Source organism: Odontesthes bonariensis, chromosome 15 (assembly GCF_027942865.1).
Source record: "Odontesthes bonariensis isolate fOdoBon6 chromosome 15, fOdoBon6.hap1, whole genome shotgun sequence".
In the NCBI taxonomy this organism is placed as follows: domain Eukaryota; kingdom Metazoa; phylum Chordata; class Actinopteri; order Atheriniformes; family Atherinopsidae; genus Odontesthes; species Odontesthes bonariensis.
The window spans coordinates 23,074,016-23,090,872 of record NC_134520.1 but is presented as its reverse complement, the minus strand read 5'-3'; the positions used below and the strand labels follow the sequence as shown (position 1 = coordinate 23,090,872).

At 38.8% G+C, this 16,857-nt stretch overlaps 1 protein-coding gene across 1 annotated transcript; it reads right to left on the bottom strand.

Moving 5' to 3' along the window:
• Window positions 1–487: 487 nt before the first annotated feature.
• Window positions 488–13,900, bottom strand: alpi.1 (alkaline phosphatase, intestinal, tandem duplicate 1). Its single transcript, XM_075484399.1, has 11 exons — window positions 13,807–13,900; window positions 13,087–13,212; window positions 10,474–10,589; window positions 6,595–6,769; window positions 5,768–5,940; window positions 5,061–5,195; window positions 4,887–4,962; window positions 4,212–4,346; window positions 3,813–4,004; window positions 3,430–3,546; window positions 488–775 (listed from the first exon to the last, which is right to left on the bottom strand). The coding sequence occupies exons 1-11, from the start codon at window positions 13,898–13,900 to the stop codon at window positions 489–491; spliced, it is 1,626 nt and encodes a 541-aa protein (XP_075340514.1). The 3' UTR covers window position 488.
• Between the last annotated feature and the right edge of the window lie 2,957 nt (window positions 13,901–16,857).

The following is a 16,857-nucleotide window of genomic DNA, read 5'->3' as shown; positions in this document are numbered from 1 at the left end:
TTTTAGAGAGCAGGGACTGTGAATAACATGAGTAAAAAGAGGGGAAAATCACTAACGAAAGGATGAAATGACAAGTTAGTGCAAGGTAGTAATTTCACTAAAATTGTGCATTGTTTAAATGAAATTCTGGAAGTGCCATTAGATTTGCAATAGAAACAGTTCCAAGGCGTGCCCCCCTGAAGAACTGCTTGCACGTTAACAACAAACACCTGAATAATAATGCTTGCTTTAGTTAGTATTCACCTGAGCGGAGTTAATACAAATACTAAGTGTGTGTGCATGTGTGTGAGTATGTACAGTATGTGTGGATAAAGATTAGTTGATGTGAATAATTTCCTGTTAACAAATACAGTACCATAGGTGTTTGTCCTTGCATTCTGATTTGCCAGCCTGCATATATGCTGTGTGAGTGTTTAGTGCATAGTTTGTACTGCTGCATACAAAGTAACTGTACAAATGTGTGGTTTTTTTATGTGTATGTTTGGGGGTCATCTGAACAACCAGAGGAGGGCAAGCATGCCAAACAGGAGGCCCAAATGTGTGCTCACACACCCAGTTGATGAATGCCTGTGAGTGTGGGGATGACTGTGAGGGGGGCAGTTTGTGTATGGCTCCAAACAGGCAGCATAGGCCATGACGTGTGCCACGTAGTTTTGCTCCTTCACCCCGTGAAATAGATGAGCCATTGGGCCTTTGGCGTAGATGGCCACATCCTCTCCTCCATGCGTCTCAGCATCCAATGGGACAGCAGCCTGCTGCATGTATTCCTCATCATCTACAGAAAAACAAGCGCCGTCAATTTCAAACCTATTTTTCAGTTTCTTCCAAGCAGTGATGTGCGAGGTATTTGTGTGTTGTCGGTGTCTTTCATGCAGTAGACAGCAGCCAGAGTGCTCTTACTCTAAAAAAATAAATAAATAAATAAATAATGGTTTCCAAAGAGATAAAGCTAAAGCTAAAAGCTACTCAAACGTGAGCCATGAGAAGATTGGATTTTACTCATTTTCATAGCAGTTTGAGTGAATGCTACAGTATTTTAGACCATTTCATTTCTACATCATACAGTTACACAGAGCGGGTCCATGTACCATGGCCTATTTAGTGACACATTCTTGCAACCAGGGCCGTTTCAAAACGTACTGTTGCTACACAGATTTTCTGCAGTTGAAAACGTGACATGAAGTGAATGAAGTTAACAACTGTCTGGTGCATATGTGATGTAATGTTAATGTCCACAATATAGCTCTTGTTAAAAAGGTGTAATGGAAAATTAATTCTTATATGCATTGTATTAAGTGTTACTGTGTTTAACCTGCGAATGACCTCCTGCAAGATGTTTTTCTTTTTCCTGCCGAGGGCATCGTGTGCTCGTTATGATAAAACTGCATTTTAAGGAGGATAGGAAGGGAAGATGGTACTTGGAGCTGTGTCCGTATAACCTTGGCTGTAACTAGAAAGGTAAGGTCGATAAGAACGCTAAACGATACCCAAGGAGCGATGACGCAACAATTTGAATGGTTTTTGACTCAGTGGTCAGAGCAGTCTGTACTGTGTTGTTCTCTCTTGCAAGATATTATTAAAAGCATCTTATCTCCTCAGAAAATAGCTGGCTCTGTGCCTTACTAAAATTTTCACCACAAAGGCAATGGAATTTTTGAATTGTTGAAGATTGTAAAGATATTCTCTCTTCCAGTGGCTCTTTTCTGAGTAGCTTTAGGCTTAGCTCCTCCATCAGGAAACCCTCTGCCTCCTAAAACTAAGAGTGCTCTGACTGCTGTCTACTCAAGGCAAGATATGACACTATAAAAACTAAAAATGATAACTGTGACAGTAAGACCAAAACTGGAAATAAAGCTGTCGGTTTTCCACTCTCTATGTATACACTCAACTAGACTCAAATGAGCGTAGGCACTCCAAAGTATCACTGATACAGGGAAATTCCGAATAAAGCGGCTCTCACCTACGGATTTTCCCCATTTCTTTCATCATACTTTTTTCTTTTCTCTAATAAAAGCCTGATTTTAAACCAGCAACATTATCTGTACACAGAGTTAGAAGTTACAGAATGTCTTAAACATTTAGTCACACAGTCCGCACCATTGAGGTACCTGACGCATGTCAGTCAATAACTATTTTGCTCTTGTGCATGTGTCCTGGGACAAAGAAGGTGGTGCAGTTCTATCCCACTGTCAAGCCGTAACCGTATCCACTCATCTGCGCATGCAACTGTGCTTACTGACTGTTCCTAAGGACCTCATACTACTCCAATAAAAAGAAAACAACTAAATAACCCTTTAAGTACAAAAACCCTCATAAACTAACCTGATCTATAGATCTAGATTAATTTAAGCCTCCACTGTTACTTTGTTGCATGCAACCCCATAAACTCTTAAGGGACAGCTCATAATAAAATTGAAGAAAAGGTTGTATCACTTCTTTGTCACACTGGCATTTAGTATTTTTTAATGTTGCCGGTACGAGAGATTGGATTTATACCTTGATTGCATTCACCTCATAGATGTCATTTTATTGCTGTTTGTCTTATAAAATGGTGCTTTGCAAATCTTGATCTAATCTACGTAATCTACTTAACCAAAACTCGTTACAGCTTTTTTAAAAACCCAGAAAGTTTAGGCTATTAATTAAGTCATTTTGATGAATATTATGGCAACTAGTCCCAACTTTTTATGTGAAACGAACTAATGTTGTAAAGCACGTGAGATAAAGTATTTTTTTCAATTATTATAATAAAAACATTACATGCACTAGATAAAGAGTTATTTTTCCCATTTGTAGATTGTTACAAAAGTTAGTTGAAAAGCTTGATTCTTTTGTACCTCTACTTCTTTAATGTTGCAGTAGAGTTTTGATCTCCTATCCTTCATCAGAATACATATGCCGAATTTTGCAGCGGTTCGTACTTATCCAGATGGACACATTTTAAAAATCTTTGAGGTGCCAAATGTGTTGAGTGTGAACTTTTGACACACATCAACGGGTTTCAAAAATAATGCCAGTCCATTTAAAAAAAAAAAAAAAAAAGACACAATTGGGAGTTTTTCTGGGTAATTCATGGGAGACTTTCTGTGTGGAGGTATTTTCTCTTTAAGATATACAAAATCATGCAATGATTAAAGTGGATGGTGCAGAACAAGAGAAGGAACTGGATCACTACAGTCCAGTGTTCCACAAATAAATGCAAATAGCTTTTATAAGTACAGTTACATGGACATAGTGGAGAACTATCTCTATGCAGAGAAAAAAAAAGAAAAAAAATTAACCATGACTGCCATAAATGACATATTTCATCCTTGGTTTCCAAAGAAAAACACAGGCATGAGTCAGCAATAACCACATCATTTCAAGCTCTGTATATACACATTAGCAAAGACAAATGCCTTCACCTGAAAGATATTAGTTGGTACTCACAATAATCTTCCAATGTGATGTTCCCTCTGGTTCCATTAACGTGCACATAACCAGGGCCATTGGCATAAAGGATGCTGGTAAAAGGCATTTTGTCATCAGCTTTCTTTGGTGCAAGACCTGAAGGATGATGGGGGAATATGAGTCATAGTGTTCAGGTGCAGTATTCCTACACAGAGACCAAATAAATACTCACATATGACTGCGAGTTAAACAATTTCAATCTTACATTGTCATGCGACTGAAAATTAATCATGTCTCGTTCCAAAATTTTTCATATTTGATGTCAACTTAAATCCATTTAGTTTGTCTTGTTATTCTCTTATCTCATCTTATATCATCTTTTGATACGGACTATATTGAAGTGCATGCATTTGAAATCGTACCAAAAATGGGATTTCCTCGTGGTGTGTTACCACCAAACGTGAAGACATGCGAGTGGTCAGCAGTGACCACGGTCAGTGTGTCAGATTCTCTGGTGATCTCTGCAGCTCGCTGAATGGCACGATCAAACATCACAGCTTCTGTCAGTGCCAGTTTGGCAATGCCATCATGATGGCCATGATCAATTCTCCCTCGTAACAAAGCATTACAAGCAAGACATTTAGACAAGGCCAGAAAACATTTGGTATGGACTTTTTTACCCATTTGTTTTATATAGTGATAAACCATTAGGCTTTTTTTCCCCATCTTACTAAGAAGGTTACTAAGAATATGCTTGCAGCAATTTTGAATTATTATTATCATTATTATTAATATTATTATTATTATAATACAGTACTTATCTTCCACAAACAGGAAGTATCCTTTTGGATTCTTCCTGAGGATTTGAATGGCCTTTTCCGTCATCTCCACAATGGACGGATCACGCGTTTCATTCCGGAAGACGTCAAATTTCATGTCTTTTGGCTCAAAAAGACCTGGAACAGCCAACAACAAGGAAGTAAAATATCAGTTGGTGATATGAAAAGGGATTCAGTTGCAGACAGAAATGTTGAGCTACATTAGCAGTATTCGGACAGAGAATAAGAGGTTCTTGAATAAAAAGCTAGATTAGAAGCCAAGTGCAAGAACACGAAAGCGATATATCGGTGGACAAGATGATAACAGGTTGATATGACTGTGCTGTTTGCAGCTATCTGTATAAAAGTGATAAATATCACAGCAAGGAACATACCTCTGAGTTGTTATCCCTGTAGTATGGGTTAATAATTCCAGTCGACAGTAAATTTAATAGACTAGCATGACTAATTCATATGGCTGTAAAGATGGGAGATGAAATAAATCTAGATTTAAGCCCGAGGGTAGGTTTTATAACCAAGATAACATATAGACAATGTCATTACTATATATGTAAAGCACAAGAAAAATGGCAGCCAAAATTGAGTCTGACATGTATCAGAACTACAAGGTCTTGTCAGCAAGTCCAATTAAACTGTTTAGCTGTGGTGTATACCTACCCATAAGACGGTCAGTAGTTTTAACATTTATTTCATCAAACTCCTTCTTATGCCAAACGTAGTGGGATTTCTTGTTCTGAAACACAAACCAGATGTCAAATAAATGCTATTTATTGCCATCTTAAAAAAAAAAAAAAAAGTAAAATAGGTCACACTTATGTTCAATAGTTCTACCGGTTTGGCCTTTAACCACACATCAATGAGGTTTCTTTTGTCTTTGCGGTCCCCCTTGCGAGAGTTAGAGGCCGGGTACTCTGGGTCTGGAGTGCCTTTTGGTGTCATGTACATCCTGCCTCCCCCCAGAATCACCTTAAAAAGACACCATACAGAATGTAGTCATGTTGAAGAGCGCTGCTCTTTCTTTGCAGTTTTTACATATAGTGCAATTTATGTTGTGTTTGGATGACTACAATGGCATGAGTCCTGGTCAATCACAGGAAGTTCAGAGTATTTATACAGACTATTCAGAGCCTTATAACAAAAGTTGTGATTCTAAAGGGAAAGATAAAAAATAAAAATCACATGAATTTGTATGACCTAAGCGGGTCGCCATCAGGTCTGCAAGTCCATATCTATGAGGTAACTAGTTAAGACAAGGTTGCCTGAACAGCAGAGTATTGCGGCCAACAGTGGCTTCATCTATTGAAAAAGCTGCTGCTCATCAGCTGATCATTAAGCCATTAGCAGTCTAGCTCAGCAACATGATATCGATTCAATTTCTGCAATTTAACTGAATGTGAGTTTGTTATATTCATATTAGATACCCTGATTTAATTGTTCATATTAGATTTTTTTTAAAACATACACGATACAGTAATTAATTAACCACAGATCTTATTTGTTAAGAAAAAACAGTCCTGGACAGAATTTTACTTTCTTACATCGATGTCAACGTTGGAGACCAGCTGGGTGGCAATATCCACACAACCCTGTTGGTGGGCACTGAAGGGAAGGTCTGCATCGCTGTACCAACTGCGGCTGACAGAGTGGGCATAGGCAGCAGCTGGGGAGGCATGCTGGACACGGGTGGTTGTCACTATACCGACTGATTTACCTGGACAGCACAAAGACACACTCAAATCAGACCCAACACTGTTGATTACAAAATATATCCAGGGTGAAGGAGTTTAACTGTCTGGGGTCTGAGTCAAAATGATGTCATGCGATCTGATCACACCGGCGTGATCATAGACCTCAGAGAGTTCATTTGGTGACGCTGATTTAAATTTACCAAAAATAATTTGCCTCAATCTCTGAATACAGCTGGTAAATGTACTGACTTTGAATTGTGTATGTGCTGCAATATCTTCTAAATTGAATTAGGACATGAACATATATCAAGACCACAAAGAGGCAATCATATGGTAAACATCGACAGAATCTATTATGATATTACTACACTTTAGAGAAAAATGATAGCAATGGGCTCGAATGCAATGCAATTTCATTTTAAACATTAATATGTCTTATGACAAAAACAGATTGTCCACACAAACGACATGTTTGGAAATGACCACCACCACAAAAGTGAGGTCAGGTTTTTGGTAAGGGACCTCCTAATCATATGTTTTGAACATTGAACCATATCCGGTGACACTCAGGTAGCATACTTATCAGATTATTCATTATCTCCACAAATTTTAGTCTATATCTTGAGATAAGTATAATCACAACTGGTTGACCTTTCCACTGCACATGAAGTCTTTACCTTGTGCTTTAGCACGTCGGAGCACTGAGAAAACCTCATTCCCAAAGGTGGTATTACATTCGTAGGCGACTGCGTTGGCACTGACTCCTATCGTCTTGGCGTTGGCCTTCACCCCGCAGTGATAAGCTGTAGCTGTGCTGGCGCTGTCTGCTACCTGCTTATCCACACTATAGGTCTGCAGAGAGGTGACATGAGCATAATTAAATAAATACAGGGTAGCAAATAAACTTACAATGAATTAAACCTTAGATGCCTTCACTTTCTGCACCCCCGTGAAATAACCTTGCACATCAGCCCACACCCAATATTCTTTAATTATGAAATAAAAAGTGTAGTGTAAAAATGAGCAAATCAAACCATTAAACTTTCACTAAATTAAAGTCTATTCAAACACAACAAAATATGACTTTCACTCAGGCAGCAGATCTTCCTGGGAAAGATCCACAAAGTCTAGTCTCCTGGAAAATGTTATATACATTGTTCTCAAAAAAGTGTAAACTCTGTCTTGATTGTAGGTTGAGATAAATACACCACAAATACTAGATACTTACACAACCTCTCAATCACACTTGAGTTACAATAATTTAGGGATTATGATTGCCGAGAATCAGGGGTGGAAAGTAACAAATTACATTTACTCACGTTACTGTAATTGAGTACTTTTTATGAGTAATTTGTAATTTTCTGAGTAGTTTTTGAAATGTGTAATTTTTACTTTTACTCGAGTACATTTTGACCCAAGTACTTTTACTTCGCTACATTTGAAACCCCTCACGTTACTGAGTAAAACAAATATTGATGGTGAAAAATTAAATGCGGGCGGAAATTTAAACGGCTGTCCCGGAACTGAAAGTCATTTGCGTGGCCTTGCCTTGCGCGCGCCCTTTCCATTGTTAAATAATCTGGTGTGGTGGATCTAGTAGGCTACCTGCGCTTTGGAAGATGGCTGTTGCTAACCTAGACGTGGAGACTTTGGAGGAGGAAAGGTCCGAAGATGAAGAGGATACACATTCTGGAGGAGACGAAAGCCAGAAAAACCCGTGGCCAAATTTAGAAAAATTATTCTTTTTCAAACGCACGAAAGGCAATAATGTGATTATGCAGTGCAAGATGTGCCAGCCAGCCAAAACGGAGCTTTCGGCTTTCAGAACATCGACTTCAAACTTACGAAAGCATGTGGTGGTAAGTTAGCGCATGTGTTTTTCTCTCTTACATCCCAAACGGTTTATTTATTGTTTTTTTGTACTTCCCATGTAAGCACAATGTGCCTTCATGATATTATTATTTTCCACCCTGATCAAGCGAAGCAGACGAAGGAATAGCTAGCTCGCCTCACATTTTAAAAACCTGCTTAAGGCTACGTGCCCACGACAACGGTAACGACAGATAAACGCAGAACATTTCGACAGATGTGCCTATCTTGCACACGGCGACGGCGTTTTTAGGAGTTCAAAACGGAGAAAACGCAAACGCCCTCCAGAGTGGAGATCTTGAAAACGATCCAACCTCTCGTCGCCGTAGGAACAGTTCAAAACGCAGAAGTGCGTTTTTTGCACACATTAAGTGGGTAGTTCTCCATGAACGACTCCCATATCTCACTATATTTATTTTGGACACTCTCCCAATCCATATTATCCACTGCCTTCCTGGCTTTGTAGTTCAGTGTTGTGTTCAGGAGCAACTGGACCTCATCATCTGTCCAAACAAAGTTTGAAGGCGTACTGTTGTTGCCGCCGCACTTTGCCATTTTCTTCCAACTGACGCGGAGGAAGTAGCCACAAAACAGGCATTTCTCAAATTTATTAATATATAACTCATATAACAATACCAAAGGTATTGTTGCTACTGCCACCTACGTCCGGGGCGTGCATACTACATAGGCAAACTGCGAGTTTTATGAGTTTTATACGTTTTCCCTGTTCCCATGGATAGACAGATATCCACGCCCAAGCGCTCGTGAGAACGCAGATAAATTGTGGATGAAAAAAACGGACATCTGCGTTTATGCTTCAGAGCGTTGTCGTGGGCACGTAGCCTTAGTGATCACAATGAAGTCCCGCAGGTCAGAGGGTTCTGGGGAATTGGAGGGGTACCTTGCCTGTGTGTCGGAGAGCATGGACCTGCTGAACTCCTTCCCAAACATTAAGAAGCTGTCTCTGAAACTCAACACAGGCCTTCCAGCCTCAGCTGCCTGTGAGAGGCTTTTTAGTTCAGCCGGGTTGCTCTTCACAGCAAAGAGAGCAAGACTTACAGCAAAAAACTTAGAAAATCAGCTGCTGCTGAAATTGAACAAGAGCTTTTCCGGTCTAAAGTTGTAGATTATGGGCAGATTTGTGGGATCCTGTGGGCACTGTATTTTGTATAGTGGGATCCTGTGAGCACTTACTTTAAAATTGTGGGGATCCTGTGAGCATTTTGTTTTATTTTGAGATGTGGGATCCTGTGGCATTTTATTGTGAATAGTGGGATCCTGTGGCATTTTAGTGTGATTTGTGGTATCCTGTGGGCACTTAATTTTGTGTGCATTTTGTTTTATTAATACTTTGATTGTAGTTTAAATTTCTTTATTCTTATCATAGTGTTGTCCGTTGGACAATAGGACTGAAAATTGTTTGCACTTTATGGTACAAGTTGTGACTGTCCTTGTGAGGAAGTATGTTCCTGAGCCCAGTTGATCTTTTGCAAGTGTGGATGTGCACTTTAATACACCTCGAAATCGATTAAAACAACTTGTACTGAATTTAATTCATGACTCATCATTTTTTAAATTAAGAAACTGAAAGTAATTAAGTAACTTTTACTCAAATTACATTTTAAATGAAGTAATTTTGTACTTTTACTCAAGTAAATTTTGAGATGGGTAATTTTACTTTTACTCTGAGTAGAATTTAGGCAAAGTAAAGATACTTTTACATAATTACAATTTTTCAATACTCTTTCCACCTCTGCCGAGAATGCTGCGTGAGTCTAAATCTCTGTTCACTGTTTCTAAGTCATTGTCAGCATTTTCAGCTGAAGTGTTGATTTTAACAAAATCCCTTAGATCTCCTCTCACAATGGTTTGAGGACTTGTGACTGCAGGGTGCCATTATAAAACAAGATGTGGCATGTTGAGGAAAAGCATGAGAAAAATAAACAATTATGCAAATCCCCGACCCACCCTTCTTTATGCTGGAGAATTCAGCTGTAGAACATCTTTATGTCCATGTCTGTGTCCATAAGTCTCCTCTCTTCATATGTCCCACTGTGCTGATTTACCAAGCAGCCAGACACCACGCGCACATATAAAGATTTATATTAATGCACATGAAAATAAGTGCTGATGGTAACTCTTTCAATCGTCATAACTGTTACTTTTCTGTATTTTGAAAAACCAACAAAAAATAAAGCATTTATGTGTGAAAAGTACCCAAAAAAGTAGTCACAATGAGCTGGCTAATACAGAATTTATTGAGGAACATGGTAGTGAAAGTACATCATCGGTAATATTACTGTTTTTAGGTTGTCCAACGTGCTTTACAATGCAGCTCGTATCTTAATATTTTTCACACAAACACTCTGACAGTATTTTTTATAATGTGTTTTGACAATGTAGATGCAGTTGTTACATGGGGCTGGGGATCATAGCCACTCTGAGAACCATGCTTTTCTTAGCTAGGGATGTAGCTGTATCTTTAAAATGGTTTAGTGTATAAAAAAGTACTCATCAGATCAGAACAGGCAAGATAAATGATTATATTTTGGTGTTAGGTGTTATAGGTGGGCAATTATTAAAAAATAAAATATGACACCTCATAGGGTCTCTTAAGCAACATTTTTTTCCACTTCTCTATGGTTTGTTGCCTGAAAACCTGCATGATGGCAGTGCTGTGTGTTTACCTTCGACAGTGCCACATATGGAAATGTGTCCATGGCGAGCTGCGTTTCTTCCCCAGACCAACCATCCATTTGACCACGAAGGATTCGAGCTGCTGACACTGTGGACACGCCCATTCCTGCCAGAGAATGATAGACAAGTGAAATCCTATGACATGGGTCATCTTCCTTTTTTCTTTAGCCTGACTATCTCCATCAGCTAACATTTCTGAACCCTCCGTCTCTGTGCCCAGTTTGTTACTATCTAAAAATATCTACAACAGAAATACTAAAATTATACAGTGAGGAAATCATTTTGATTCAATAATATTCTAAGTAAATATCCAAACACGTTAAGTCCATTAACATCAACTCAGCACTGAAATGAACTTAATATATGAAAACATATTTTTCTTACAAAATCAACACAGACACCATGAGTGAGTCTGCAGAGCAACCTTCAACATAATATTGGTTGAATATTCAGCTCAACTTTTATGAAGTTACAGCTGTGTTGAAACAAATGTGCATTTGATGACATGGCTAAAACAATTGAGAGATGCGTTTTATCTTTTGAACTTTGCCCTTGACTTTAAAAATGTTGTAGCTGTGGAAAGCAGCTGTCTTGGATTTAACACAAAAATCACAGTCATAAAACTGAGAACAAGCTCTGGGCACGGAAGGTAGGAGAGGCACACAAAGAAAACTCAACCCCGACCACCCAGAAACGTGAAAAAGTAAGTTTGATTTAAAGCAGATATTGCAGTAGTTAACTGGAAAACAATTCTTTAATCGTTGAGTCTTTAAAGAGTTTCTATGAAAAAGAATAATTTAATGCATCGCTAGCAGTAAATATACCACACAAACAGATCTTTTATCTAATCCAGATGTAAAGTGTCTCCTTCAGGCTTTAGTTGTCCCTACAGACACTGCACTGCCAGATGACACAACGAGGGGAGGACATATTTTGCATCCATTCAAAGTAACACCCCCATCGCTGGGGTGCCCTGCAAAGTTGTTGAAAACCAAGAACTTTCTGGAGAAATTTCAATGATAAATCGCTGAAATGTAGGGAGATGTACATGCATGAACAAAAGCACATGGTTTTTGCAAAAACTTTTACCATGCCGTTTACAGGCTTTACTCACGCCACAGCTAATCGGCACTTGGTGCCATTAGATTCAGCAATATGCCAACAAAGTAGACAGCTATCGACAAAACATGGGTGCAAACAATGCACAATATAACACATGTAATTAAACTGCTTCGTAAAAAACGTTACGAGGAATTTACACTCAGCACTTTTGGTTTGTTTTGTTGAAGATGACTTTGTTGAAAGACTACATTTTCCCTAATGCATGGGACATATTTTAAACACCATTACATACTACAGGTCATTCTTCAACAGACATGTATGTGAAACAGTGACTCTCACGCTAATCATATTGCTTGCATTGATTACAGAGAATATTTTCGGCAAAAACAAAATGTTTTTCATTTATGTGTTATCTAGATAAAATGCCTCTTGTTTTAGCATCTTTGTGCAACTGTGTCTACACTAAAACGACACCTCTCTATCGGTGAGTATAGGTTTAGGGATTGCAGGTCTGAGACAATGCTGCTACTCTCAGTTCAAACATGGAATTACAGTAGTTCCATCTGTTTATTTTTATATTTTTCATTTCAGTATAGTATTGTGTGTTCATTTTGTTTCATTGTATATATTTATATCATTTCATCCTGATAGAACAACAAATTATAGCTGCAAGAAACATTAACATGATGTTAATTGTTAACTTACAATTAATACCATGAAGTTGACAAACCACATAGCCACTTAAGCTGACTTTAATCTCCAACAAGTCAACCTATCAGTTATGGAGAATCATAATTAAATAAAAATCATAAATAAATGGGCTCTCTACTGGATTACAGAGTTGCAAAGTAGCATGTATGGAAAAAAATTTGTTGTGTGGCTAAAAAAAGAACATACTATTGTAAATGTATATGATTCTGACTAAGGGGTGAAGGGGATATATCACATCATGTACAGAAGATCAAAATTAAACGCATTGCTGCTTGAATGGGGGAAACTAAGTTGATTGTAACATCGTTTGGTAACTTTTACGAAACGGTTTTATGTTTCGACATCAGGATCAAGACAAATTTAAGAGTCCCAGAATGTTGAGTGAAATAGGTGAGTGAATGGCAAAAAGTTAATTAAGAGTTGGTAAATGCATTATGTTCCTGTAATTGAAGTTGATAGCCATTTGACCTTCTGAATGCCTATGACACAAAATAAAATTAATCAATGTTCTACGTAAATAATAAAGTACATGCATTTTATGGCAGTTAGAGACTTGACCACTATAATTCTTTAGGAGTCACGTGTTTAGGAGTCTGGTGAATATAAGTCCAATATCCACTCCATTTCACTCCTATCCAACAGACATAACAGATATTCACGAGTTCAAACAAATTAACAAAACTGACATCCCTTTAAAACTCTTCACATATCCTCACCATGTAAGTCTTCTGTATAATCAACTGTTTAAAGATGAAAAACAGCATTAACACCTGTTGTCCTTTAATATTGGACAGTTTATATCAGTTAGAAAGGCAACAGCCTGTACCTACCATCACCGAGAAACAAGATTATGTTTTTAGCCCTGTGCTCTCGAGGATGAAGTTTCAGCGCAGCATCCAGTGTTTGCTTTGCTTGAGCATCCCAGTAGGCTGGCTCCTTCTCATGTTTATGTGGCACTGCTCAAAGACAACACACAGATGGAAAGTGACAGTGGCATGTGGACAGTGTAGTGAGGTACCGGCAGAGCTGAGATTTTGCTGGCAAAGAATGAATTCACCTGAATTCAAATGTGTTCCTGTCTGCACACATTGAGCTCTCTTTTCCTTTCCCTGACACTTTAGCCTACATTTTGCCTTCGGATGAAGAAGGGGTTACTCAAGGAGTGTCAAAGTGACTGTAAGTAACTGCCAAGATAAATTGGAATCTGTCTATTCATGCTCACTGAGAGGCTTACAGTGAAGGGAGTATAGTTTAAGGAACATTCCTCCAGAAAAAAACAGCAGAACAACGGAAAGACAAACAGTCCTTCCCACAGTTTACACAAACAGGTTGACACAGTCAAAAATATACTGAGTCAAGGTTTTGTTCATCTGCACTGAGTCTCCATTACACCTACACACCTGACTTATGATCATGCATCAATGCAATTCAAATTCTCTAAAAATTCTTTCCACTCACTTTCCAGATTGAAGTTACCTGATTCTGTCCATTGGTCTGCCCATGGAGTACAACTAATACCCCAACCTTGGGCAAGAAATACTAACTCTCACCTTGGTTGTCCATAGTAGCCAAGCCCATAGCCATCAGGATGGGGCCCAGAACAATAACCTGAAGACTGAGGGCCCTGCGATGTGCAGACAGCATCCTTAATCCACACGACCTGTGGTTGGAGAGTTTGACACAGCCAGCTTTCAGAGCAGACTCCAGACCAAAAAACAGAGGCACAGGCAAAGAGTGTGAGTGGCTGCTGAGACCTCCGGCCCTGCCTTTATAAAGCCCTGCTGGGGTGTGTAATAAGGAAGGGCCCACGCCAGCTCATAGGCTAACAGCCACAAAAGAGGGGAGAGAGAATGTTAGAGAAGGAGGACGAGCAAGGGGAGAGACGGAGAAGGAGCGGGTAAGGCTTAGACCACACAGGAGATGTGTGGCATCTCAGCTTCACTGGTTACTTTGATTTTGAAAATTTCCCTAGTTCCGTTTTGTCGATTAAAAATGTTGCATCAGATTTGGTCTTCCTACCTTCTCTGGTTCCCCAGCTCTGTGTATGATAAATCTGAAATGGTTTTCTGATGTGGTAAATGTCTTTTTAGGTTTTATTATGCAGCCGTCCCTCTAACAGGAAAAGAAAAAAAATGACTATCCAATTTATATTGGCATCCAACACAATACAAATTATAACTGTGTCCCTTTCCATTTCTTGCCCCCATCCCTGGAAAAGCACCCCAAAGCAAGCAATGGGAAACAGTCCAAACTATTCTTGAGAATATCATGGGTGAGTCTTAATGTACTCTTTTTCTTGAAGGAAAAGGTCATATTTCCACTTCTCCCTTTGAATTTTTGTATGTAAAAGACTCCAGTATTTTCCATCACCAAGCCATCTTGGCTGTTTTTTCTGTGGGAAGCAAAGCAGGGTTAGCATTTTTCTTCCATGAGGTAGTGGAGCCCGTCTGCCGAATGAAAATGTCTTCTCGTCTACACAAATACAACGGTTAATGTGTGAAATGGGGTGAGTTGGGCCAACCGTGTTCCACGAGGCCAGAAGAATCAAATTCTTGGTGAACTGCTTTTGCTTTGTGAACACACAATTATGAATCTTGTAACAATCAAGACCTCTGGGAGATCTCTGCTTTCCAACCACTCTCCTATTGCCAACAGGGGTTTGCAGTCGGTCACATGTACCTAATCAAGACTGCAATAAAATCATAGAAGCAATCTGGATAAAGAGGCCTCACATGATGTGGTCCATACCACATGAACTGGAAATCACAGCAGCAATGTGCAAGAGTTGAAAGATTTGTGTAGGCATGACTCTCAGTTAATTTGTTATGGGTTTGCCCCTGAGAGAAAGTCCAGCTTGTGTTCTGAAAGTCAAATAAGTTTCTTGAATGACAAGCATAAACACCTGGTGGCTGTTTTAATTCTCACCACGGATCAGATGCTTTGGCGCCTTTGATGGCTGATTATATGGGAATCCCGAGTATTTGTCATGGAAACATGTCAACCCATGGGAGTTCAGAAGACATAAACAAGATAAAACACCACCACAACAACCTCAATGTATACTTTTACATTTCAGTCACTGACTCAGTACATTCAAATGGAACAATTTGTGTCTAAATTAAAGCCATATTTCTGATCCAGTCTCATGTTCAAATGTTGTACAACGTTGTTTATAAAAATTTTGTGATGCTGTATAAAATGTTGCTTAAATCAAATAAAAAAAAATGCAAATTCTCCCCAAAAAGAATAAGAAATGTCAACTTCAACATTGAAAATAATTTATAAATCTGCACTTTTTAAAGAATATTTCAAACAGCATCTCCCTGATATTTGTCAAATAGTCATATTTAAAATCATACCTTTGTATCACCTAATAATTTGGGATAAGAGCTTTTACAACATAGTTGTGTTTTATTTTCACCAACTGAAACAGTCATCACTTCTTGACCCAGCTTTGGTGGCCATTGAGTGCATATGTGATATTTATAGTATAGCAGATGGCGACTTGTGTTCTCTACTGACATCACAAATTGGTGGGAAATGAACAGGGGGAGGGGTTACTTTACACTTCCTGTCTTTTCTGACACAAGGAGCACATTTGACGGGGACCAATTCCAACTGCTGCTGAAACTGTATTATTTAACATTCATTTACCAAGGCAAGAGATAAAAAGAATATATATGTACATGAACAAACTCTACATGGACTTCCTTTGGGGAGAAAAACAATCTCCTTAAAACACACTTCTTTCATTTCCTGAGTCTGAGTCCTCTGACAGTGAATTACAAATGCTCTCCTTGCCTCCTCCCTCATGTAGAGCTCCTTTAACCTATAGCTTGTGTAGATTACAGTGGCGGGCCACATTCTGCGTTTAGATTACAGCTCATGCAGGGAAATGTTTGGGTTCAGGTTGTCAAAGCGAGTATATACACGTGGGTGGTGCCAGACCACACCACCACAAAGACAGATCCAAATCTTTTCCCCTGACTTGTAAAAGGCAGCATTTAAAAGGAAAAATGTAAATGATAAAGATAAAGGGGAAAAAAAAGGTGGTTTAAGCTGTTATAGATGGTATCATTAAGAGGAAGGAGAGAGTGTAAGTTCAAGAGGGGAAAAACAGACTGGTTGCCATCTATTAAAGAGAATAAAAACAGAGACAGCGCTGGTGGAACAATTAAAATATGTCTGCAGTGATGCTTATGATCTATTTTGGCTTTGGCTCAAAAGTCTACTCAGCTAGTGACATCCATACAACAGATGGAAAAAATATATCTAGATCAATTTAAGAAGGTACCATAAATAATATGACACATATATGAGAAGCATCAGTGACTGATAACTCAGAATACTTGGACGGCCAGTCGTAAAAAATCTGCAGCTGACATGCAACTCAACAGGGAAACAATTAGAGGTGAAATACCACAAGACCCACATCCATGCTCAAGACAGCTTCAGACAGAAGCAATAGTAAGAGGCTGCTCCCTTAACATCAAACAGTCTGACAGCTTTGAAAAGTGGCCCTTCTTAGTTTTTAATTTGACTCATAAAAAAATATGGAGCTTATCCTAATTACGCTATAGTGTGTGCATGCATGTGTTTTG